Source organism: Macadamia integrifolia, unplaced genomic scaffold, assembly GCF_013358625.1.
Source record: "Macadamia integrifolia cultivar HAES 741 unplaced genomic scaffold, SCU_Mint_v3 scaffold1346, whole genome shotgun sequence".
Taxonomy (NCBI): domain Eukaryota; kingdom Viridiplantae; phylum Streptophyta; class Magnoliopsida; order Proteales; family Proteaceae; genus Macadamia; species Macadamia integrifolia.
In genome coordinates, this window is record NW_024868169.1 from 94,466 (window position 1) to 104,960 (window position 10,495).

General features: G+C 37.8%; 1 protein-coding gene across 1 annotated transcript; it reads right to left on the bottom strand.

Annotated features, from left to right (window-relative positions):
- Positions 1–4,531: 4,531 nt before the first annotated feature.
- Positions 4,532–9,071, bottom strand: LOC122063516 (uncharacterized protein At3g06530-like). The gene is made up of 7 exons (XM_042627209.1): positions 8,686–9,071; positions 8,361–8,574; positions 8,142–8,237; positions 7,930–8,047; positions 7,661–7,834; positions 5,599–5,769; positions 4,532–4,864 (listed from the first exon to the last, which is right to left on the bottom strand). Exons 1-7 carry the CDS (start codon positions 8,843–8,845, stop codon positions 4,862–4,864), a joined length of 936 nt encoding a protein of 311 aa, XP_042483143.1. The 5' UTR covers positions 8,846–9,071; the 3' UTR covers positions 4,532–4,861.
- Positions 9,072–10,495: the final 1,424 nt, after the last annotated feature.

A 10,495-nucleotide genomic window follows, 5' to 3' on the forward strand; every position in this document is an offset into this window, starting at 1 on the left:
AGTCGAAAACCAACTTGAGCTTGAACTCTGTGATGATGGAAACACTGAGCTCAGAAACATGCAGATTCCAGGGATAAGGTGTTCGCACTTGGAAGAATGATCAGCAGTTATGTCAAAATGAGAGTATTAGACCACATTTGCATTAGAAAACAGTTAAAATATCGATCAATTCCTAGGCAGCACTGCTGTCTACAACATCAACAACAAAGCCTTAATGCCTTACAACAACATCCAAAAACCTTATCCCAACTTAATGGGGTCAGCTACATGGAGATTCCAAGCAAGGACGAGTGCGAGTTCCATGCAAAAAGATTGACGGGTTATGGCTAATTATAATAAGTACCGGCCGTCAACCTGACGCCCTGTCAAACAATGCATCTCTCCCCCCCCCCTTCTTTCGTGACAGAAAAAGAAGCATGTTCTTAAAGGATGGGCATTTCACAGGACAAGGCACCAATAAAATGGTGGCCGATTTAATAATGGAAGTCAATAAAGTCCTAATGATCCTGTTGAGACTTCCCAATCGTTGGTGGTAGGTAGTGTTCTTGATGTACTCTAGTTTTGTATTCCTTGCTCCGTCATGAATACAACAAACTCAGCCTTATCCCAACTTAATAGGGTCGGCTACAAGGATCCGAGCAAAACAAAGTAGGAAAACTGAGGTCCAAACAGTAAGGAGAAACGAAGAATATTACAAAAGATAAATGAGAAACGAACGAGAGACGAAAGAAAGAGGATAGAGGCACAGACCAGCAAGTTAGGAGAAACTCATCTAAATGGGGTTGGATAGGAGCCCTCTAGCAGGCTCTATCGAGGTCATACTTGGGACAAGACGTAGACAATGCATGTCCTTCCTCAAAACTTCTCCTATGGTCATTTTAGGCTTGCCCCTAGATCTTTTAGCCTTTAATCATAATCATATCACTCCTCTTTATTGGGGTGCCCCTAGCCTCCGTTGAACATGAGCATACCACCTCAAACAACTTCCCCGGAGGTTGTCATTAATCAGGGCCACTCCCAAGTCAGCTCTAATACGTTCATTCCTTACATTATCCTTCCTAGTTTTTCCACACATCCATCGTAACATCCCCATCTTTCCTAGTCATAGCTTCTCTATATGACACTGCCTTATTGCCCAACTGATGCAGTTGCACGATGGACTTAGAAACAATTTCTTTTGTATTAGTTAGTTTTTAATTTTAGATCAGTTTCCATTTTCAAGTAGTTTTCATTAACTATTTGATTTTTCCTTTATATTAGTCATGTAATAGAGAAGAACTCAGTTTTGAGATTTGAAGTTTTTGATGAATAGAGATTTGATATGAAAACCAGGGCTGCCGTGGGTTGTTTTCCCCCTCCCTGACTCTCTGAAATCTTCTCTCCACTCTTGTTTCTTCTTCTTCTTCTTCTTTTTCCCTGCTCTCTCTCTGTTTCTGAGCGATGGTTGCAGCCCCAAATAAGTGGGTCGAACTCCTTCATTCTTAAACTACTTGGACCAAGCCCTTGATCGAAGGTTTCCTACCTACAGGCGACCAAAAACCTGGAGTATTACATCCAAGACTTTGTTCTGTTCTGAGAAATCAAACTCAGATTCAGATCTGGTTCTGAAACTCCTCCTGTCTTCTTCTTCCTTGCTGGTCTTTATTCCTGTTTGTTATACACCTAGCTGGCTGCTACTCTGTTCCTGGTGGTACATCTGAGAGAAGTTCTTGCGGCAAACGTCATCACGAACCCATCCATCGGTTCTGGAACTTTCGGCGAAGAATCTTCAGTCCTAGGCGACCTAACCCCTAGGATCTTGTTCTCTGAAAAACTTCCTGGTACAAGATTGGAACTCGAAATCAGAGCTGGGTTTCCTTTCACCACCCAGATTTGTTTCAGCATCACCTTGGTTGAATAACCCTTGGAGTTTGGAGCTATGTTCAGTTGATCCTTGGGGCCTGAAGATTATGAAGTCTTACCCAAGATTTCAGATCAAAAGAAGCCCTGTTTGCTGAATTTTGCCCTCAAACCGGTTCTGGTTTCGTGAGCTGCTCCGCCTCTGATTTCTGTCTAGAGGTTGAAGACAACCCCCAAACAGAATCGTGGGTTTGTTTAACCTATTTAGTAATTTAATCCTTTATTCCTCCATTGCCCTTCCCCTTATCTAGTTATTACCTTAAGTATCAGTTTACCCATCTTTCAAGGAATACCCCTCCCATCTTGTACGTTGCTTTTTCCCATTGATAATTCCTCTTATGTTCAAGTTATCATCTATTTACCATTTTGCCACCCTTTATTAGAAACTTCAAGTTATTCACAATTCTGCCACTTTTCTAAAAAAAAAATTCAGAATAAGCCCTTATATTAAAGTTTTTAGTTCTAGAACTACCCCAGCTGTCATATAATTATTTCTAAGACCCTGCTTGTTTCTGAAATTACAAGAATACCCTTCAACCATTACATTGAGCTTCTTCGTCATTCTGGTGGGCCCTAAGTGATCCAATCCCTGATTTTGGGAACCCGGATCCGCATCACCAACATTCCGGGCCCCATACATCATAGTTAGTCGAACAACAGTCCTATAGAACTTCCCTTTAAGCTTTAAAGGAATATGTCGGTCACACAACACTCCAATTGCATTTCTCCACTTCATCCATCCCACTTTAATTCTCTATTAAACATCATCCTCTATGTCACCTTTTTTATTTATGGTTGACCCTAGATATGTCAAATAGTCACTTTGCGGTATCTCTTTCCTCAATTTTCACCGTGTTATTATTCTTCATAGTGTGACTGAAGAAATTTTCCAATAATCCTTTCCATTGAAAGCATTGAGACTGCCCATCTACAACTATCAGTCAACAATTAGAGATCACTGACCAAATCAGCGTTATTTTAATTAATCAACAACTTGCTATTGTGGCTGGTAGTTTCTAAGAATACGAACAACAATGAACTTAGCAGTGATAGAATAATGCAGAGCTAGGTCATTGGTGTCCCAGTCTACAGTAGGATCCAGGGTTTTAAGTATCGGTGTGTATCGTACCGTATCATCCGATACGTATCCGTATCGGCCCTTACTAATACGATACATTGAATTTTTAAACCCTTTCGTATCAATACATATCCTACGATAAGCGCTGATACACCACCGATACTCACCGATACGTACCGATACTCTATGAAAAAATAAAATCGAGTGAAATGTACGTTTCGATATGTATCAGTATGTATCGATATGTATCGACCAATACATACCAATACGGTACGATACGTACCGATACAATGGCCAAGTTGGGTCATTTTTCAAAAAAAACACGATTTTTTGAAGGGTTTTTGTTCCAAAGTTGCTGTCAGCCATATTTCTCTCTAACTAAAGTGTAAATCAAGGTTGGGAACAAGGATTTTACATTTATGGGACAACTACAAACCTTGAATTCTTAGTGCGATACCCTCAATTTAGTGTTTATGCATAACACATGTTATCAATAGCTTTTTTTAACAAATTTTTTATGCAAAAGTATATAAAAAAGTGTTTCCTATCCATTTATGTATGTATCTTTAGCATATCTTAGCATATCTCCGATACGATACGATAACCTTCAATACGTATCTTAATTTTGGCCGACCGATACGGCGACCGATACTGATATTTTAATCCTTGGTAGGATCACAAATTTGGATAAACAGTAGGGAAAAAGCTGTTGATGGAGCCGAGACAGTTGACACACAGGACACTGATACCTGAGTATATTTCAAAGGAAGTATTCTGTCACAGTAATAGATTAGTATAACATCCTTCAAACTCGGCAGAACAGAAAGTGAATAAATCTAAGAATTAGAGCCTGATGCAGAATTAGAAACTAACCACTCAGACAAACCTCCCAATCGAGGGTAGGGTACCAGGAGAGGAATTAAGTCCTCAAAATTACAGCCACATCTAACAGCTGGATCAACAGATATCAAGGAGACTCAGAAATTAAAAAGTACGACTCAAAATGGAAACTCGTAAACAATAGCCAAATAGATCAGGCTGAATCTTCCATCGAAGGTGAAGGCCAGAACGGAAATTTCCCTAAATCGAAACTAAAGATGATGATTGGATACTTGGATCTGAGATTTACTGAGGTTGAAGTCTCGCTGCAGAAGACACCAGAATAGCAGAGCTGCAGGAGTGGAAATTGGGCCTAAAATGTTTCAGTTTCTGTGACACTCGATTGTACAGTCTTCTAGGGCTCTCCCAGCAGCAACAACGATGGAGAATAGTGATTTGATTCTTTATCAGATACCAGATTGTTGCAGAATATTAAAAAAGGCTCACCCAGCAGCAACAACAAAGGAGAATAGTGATTCGATTCTTTCTCAGACACCAGATTGTTGCAGAGTATTAAAAAATAGAAACAAAAGGATTAAAGGGGAAGAAGAAGGGAAGGGATATGACCAAGGGCCCGCACCTATGACCTTGGCCATCTATCACAGACCTTGGTATCTCACCATTGCTTCTCACCAAAGATGAATCACACAGCACAAAGCAAAGCTTCTTTTTTTCATTACTCAAATCGTTGGTAGTGGGTATAATCCTCTACTCTTCATTTATAACTTCATGGAAACCAGCAAAACAGGAAACCCCAATGTGCTGTAGGGTGGTTAATCTTTTACAACTCAAGTATTCTTCAAAATAGAAAGCTAATCTAGAATATTACAAAATAAAAACTACCTTCTTAATCCTGTATATGGCTTAAATCCATAATATTTGGGCTTATAGAATCATCCCATGACAATAGTAAAGCCCATTGCCATACAACCCATTGAGCACTCAAATTAAGCCTATTAATCCATTCTTGGTCCAATTTGATGGCATTATTTGTTGCTGGCCTTCTTACTACATCATAGAATATTCACTACTCAGTGGAAAATAAAAATGGAATCGAACAAAGTGAGACAGGTTAGCATGCATTGTCCAGTAATATAGAGATAAGATGACGAAAGTCATACCAAATCTCAAGGTCAATTTTTCCCATCTGGAATGATCTTATGCAGAATAAGCAACAACATTTTCACAGGGAGGATAGCTATTGAGAATTCAAATAAAGGCATACATCAAGAACGGAGGAGAAAATGGTGGCCATTGCAGCAGAAAAATAAGAACCCTAAAATTAGTTATTTTTCTCCAAGTTGCTTGAAGGTTCAAGCCACGATTAGTTATTTGACAGACCACATTCTAGCACAAGTGCATATATAAAAAAGATCCCTTTCAGGGACTATGGAGCCTGGCAGTACGCGAAGCACAACAACTGAGGCGGTTTCAGTGCCCAAGATATCCCTGCCATTTTTTGGCCCAACATCCTTTCCTGTCCCAACACTATTGCCTCAGAACATAAGCTACATAGCTCCACAAGACTATATCTCTATCAAGTATTAACAAAACAAGTTTCCACAAGATTTATTACTTAACACATAAAATCTAACCATATGCTAAACATGTAAACATAGACATCCTCTGTTAAACCTAAAAATTATAGGTACCAACTACCGAGAAAGAACTTTTAAAACTAATACATAAATATCCAATAGTAATTATTGTGAGAAATGCATGTGTGATTATTATGAAAATACCTGAACAATGTTGATTATAGCCATGAGAGACATACGAAGCCATGCCAAGTCGGCCGATTCTTTTGCATCCTCTCGAGCTACCACAGCAATGGATACAATCAAATTTTTTATAAGCTCAGGACTTAACATTGCTTTACTTGCCAGTAAACCAACTATCATCAATGTCCCAGCCTATACAAAGCGGTTAAGTTTTCTCAGAAGCAGAACAAATAATCATAATCTGAATTTATCAACACCATAATGAATAAACCCATCAAGTTATAAAACCAAATCAAGAAACATATAAATTTAATTAAAATTGAAATGAAAATTAAGCAAAAGAGATAAGCTAAAGCTAGAGATACGCATCAGGTAAACTACCAAATTTCATTGATATAATTTTTAACAGAAAATGTTAAAAGCAATACAAAATTTATAGATTTCAATTAAAATTAAATATTCTACAAGATATGAATTAAGAATTAACAAACACTTGAGATTTTTAGAACGTATATAAGCTTACCATTTTATTATGTTTCTAAAATCTAAATTAAGCGCTTATACCTTCATACTTAAATATATGGCCAGCACTATTTCACAATGCTGGAACATTCACCATTGTATAATCACAACTTCCACAAGTTGGCATGACTACCCACACTATCTTGGTGATTATAAGTGATATTAACATGAAAACCTAGATGCGTTATTTTAAATATGCACAAAACAATTATTATAACTGCTACTCAAACTACAATGATGACCTCATCTTAATTTATCAACTTAGAGCCGATATATCTAATTGTCATGTATGGATGTTATTGTAACATTTCTTTCCTACAGATTTTTTTTTTTTTTTTTTTTTGCACATTCTGGATCCCAACTATAATTATGTGTATTCAACAATCCCTAAAATTGCACATTTTTTTTCATTTTTCAAACAACAAAATTTATTCAAATACCACTCAAGTCTTAGGAAAAAAAAATTACCGACAATATCAAGAATTTGGACCATGATAAAGACATGATCTACAAAATGTTCCTACATTGAACACCAATGCCTATACTTTTTTTCTTTTTCCTTTTTGATAATTTGCCATGCCAAATGTTGCTCAACAACAACTAGCATGGGAAAGTAAGTAAACCATTTCAGTACAGGAAAAGGAAGCAAAAAAAGACACCTCGACAATGACACCACTTTTATAAACAACAGAGATTACCTCAATTGATGAGGCCACAAACCCATCTTGTCAGCATAAAGCATCATATTACATCCCCTTTTACCTACCTAGAACAGGACCGTCCACTAAAGCCACCTCCATGGCTACTCTCAAGGCAAAACAATATGGAAAAAAATAGTAGTAAAGAATCCAATCACAAACAGGACCAAGCATCTTTGGTGTGTTAGCAGGAGCCAGATTACTCAACAAATCCAAACCTACTGATGGTTTCATGTCCATCTACACTGTCCCCACCTAAGAATCAGGTCAGTTTGAATACCCTATATGAAATGCTTCCCCATCCACCTCCCAGACCTACTACCAAAAACATCCAACATAATTCAATTGTTTTCAGGTCCATCTTCTAGGTCCAGTTAAATATAACATTAGGTTTTCAGATATACAAATTTCAATGGAAATAGTCAATTTTGAAAATAACAATGTAAACTTCAAAGAAAACAATATATTCAATCATAATGCTAAATTATTGACTTAGGAAACACAGAATCTCACATATACTTACTAACAACAGTCTATTCTATTTCCGTTGTAGAAAATAAAATATTTGATGAAATTACTCAGTTATTGATTTATGATACCACAGAAGCTCACATGGACACTGAAAGAAACCACCAAAAAAAGCACCTATCTTTCCATTGCAACAAAGCAGTCAAAGCTGCACAGACTACGGGGCTGGGACTCTTCTACAGTTTGGATAAAATAAATCATTAAACTTCACTTCACGGAGTACACAGCTGAGACTATTCTAAAGTTTGGATAAAATAAATCATTAAACTTCACTTCACAGAGTACACAGCTGAGACTATTCTAAAGTTCGCATAAAATAAATCATCAAACTTCACCTTGTGATCGGGTCCACATTTTATGGCGGGTTGAAGGCCAGAACGAACAAAAGGAATGATTTTCTGGACTGCATCAGTATCAATGATTTGCATGGAACCAAGAACCTCAATCACAACCGCCGTACAAAAACCAACCACTGGTCTTGAAGGTTGATGCTTCTTCACAGGCAATGCCTATAAAAGTGCAACTAGTTAGTAGTTACTTGAAGACTGTAGTATTGAACTGATTGGCAATGCAACTAAAGAAGAAGCAGAGACAGGTAGCTCACATAGTTGCATATCGCCACCAATACCCCCATATCACGGATGCATTGCTGCACTACAACCTTTCTCTGTGGCGGTGCACCAGAAGTTTTGACACCTTCAAGAAATCTCCATTTACTATTTCTATACCATGTAAGGAGGACATGAGAATCTGCAAACTTCATAGTAACTGAGAATTGTGTCCAAAAATACGGTCTTAACAATAAAATTTCCTCACCCTAAGTCCAATAACTGCACAATCCGAACAAAAGCGTGGGTGTCATGGTAAGGCAATGAACAGAGTATCAGCTCCTCGGTGTTGTACACATGAACCCTGTAATATCCAATAAAACATTCAATGCAAAGTAATTGAAACTTGAGATAGAAAAATTAAAAAAATAAAATAAAACTAAACAACAAACCTCCACATAAGATGGTTTAATGTGGTGGTGCTTACTTGTATCTGCGAATCAAATATTCGAGCGTCTTGAGGGCAGAATGCAACTGAAGATGCCCAGAAAGTAACCTAAGGAACGAACTAATAGATAAATTGATGCGGTTGTTCTCCTCTACGCCCATCAACTCTCTATCCAACTCTCTACTCTTGTGACTAAAGAGGTCGTTCTTATAACTTCTAAAACGCTCATCCGTGTTGATGAGAACCTCCAAACCTGTTAATCCAGTCCAGTCCAGTACAGTACAGAGGACGAACTTTAATAAACAAATTACATTGAATGAAAATGGGGTAGTGACTGTAGAAACAAAAGTGAAATCGGTGATACCTGAGAGGGCAATGGAGAGAACAGTATCAAGATCAATGTCGGCAGCTTCTTTTGGATTAAAGATGATGGATGGTCGAGTAAAGGGCCTTTTGGTTGGCTCAGCATCGGCTTTTATGTAGGATCTGATTACCTGCAACTGAGAAGCGATTGAAGTAGCCATGTTTGCAGCCGAGAGAGAGAACTTGAAGAAAGGTTTAAGAGCACTTAGTGAGGTTTCTGCAGCAAAATTCTTAGAAATCCTCTTTATTTTGCTTAAACCCTAAACCTCAAATTTGCAGAGAGTCAGGAACCATGGCGGAGTTGCTGTCCTGAGTTCATATTTGAGTGAGAAGTGCCGGTACAAACCGACTGGTGACGGGTATTAGGGTTTCCCTTTCGCCGTTCGCGAAAACATGAAAAATATGGTCATTTTCTCGTGCTCAAAATTCTTTTCTTCGGGTCTGCATTCATCTGGATCGGGTGAGTTGTTCGGTTAGAATCGGTCAAAGACGCCTTATGGGTCCCTCATTTCTGAAAACCTGAACCGGGATTGATTATGGTCTATTTCGATTTGAGTTTACCGATTCGACTGATCCCAATTCCGATTTTTTAAACAAATCCACAATGTCGGAGGACTCTTCGGGCTAACAATTATTCCTTTACGGCCATTCAATATGTTTTTTTTTTTTTTTTTTTTTTTTGATAGGTAGGGAGGGAAGTAGGTAACAGCTAGGAGACTCGAACTCGAGACCTCCTAGTGAGCATGGGTTTTATACACACCACAGCTCACCAACTGCACTAAGCAGTTGTTGTTACCATTCAATATGTTCTAGCAGTCTGATGCGGGTATTTGTGAGTATATCACGTGTTTGCTTCCTTGGTTCATCATCTGGGAATCATGGAAGGAAATAAATTATATGATACATGATGAAGAAACATGTGCTTCCTCTGGCTATTGATAAGAACAATGATTGGATTCGAGAAATCCATATGTCAAAGAAATTCAATAAACCTCTTTCAATGAAGGATACTCTCGTCTTATAGGTTTTTAATTTAAATCCTCCATATATTGTTTCAAGAATCCTTATTCCAATTTGTTGAAATCCTCCGATTAATTCTGTAAAACTAAATGTAGATGGGGTGAGTAAGGGGAACCTGGATATCAGTGGGGAAGGAGGTATCTTAAGAAACAATGAAGGGGAAGTTTTGGCAGCAGGTACCATCTTTTATGAGGTTTGTACTAATACAATGGCGGAATTAAGAAAGACATGGGTCTTTTCCAATTTTTATTTGATATTGAAGTTTATACTACAAATAATGTATTTTCAACTCTTGCTCTTTTGACAATATTTGGAATGTCATCTACTTCGATGTTAGCTCTAAACTTCATATGCTTATTCCCTGCTATGTTATAGATACCTCAATGAACATGTTCAATGTTGTGTCATAGGGTCTTCATGCATCTTCTCTCCTCCACCCCCACTGGGGCATATTGCCCCCTCAATAGGCTTTAGTTTTTCCTTTTTTTGCCCTAGGGCTTGTATATTCGTTATTGGTTTATTTTTCTACTAGTAATGAATTTATTATTCTTATCGAACAAAATATGTACAAGATTGTTCGAATAAAATATGACAACCTGTAATTCAATTGCAAGTCCTATGGCATTGAGATCTTCTGGCTCCATAGAATTGTTCTCTTATTGATGCACTATCGAAGTAATGTGGTGATCTTTTGTATTTGTCGATCATGGAGTGCCAATAAACAACTTATGATAATAGAATCTAGTGTTGCTAAACTTACATGGTTATATTTTATCTTTAAAGATATTGGG

Bases quoted from the DNA above. Each gene is read 5' to 3' on its own strand.
- LOC122063516 (XM_042627209.1), bottom strand. From the start codon at position 8,845: ATGGCTACTTCAATCGCTTCTCAGTTGCAGGTAATCAGATCCTACATA. The intron at 8,238-8,360 runs GTAAGCACCACC...TGGATATTACAG, and splicing joins TATTTGATTCGCAGATACAA to GGTTCATGTGTACAACACCG. The intron at 7,835-7,929 runs GTGAGCTACCTG...GCACTTTTATAG, and splicing joins TGGTGGCGATATGCAACTAT to GCATTGCCTGTGAAGAAGCA.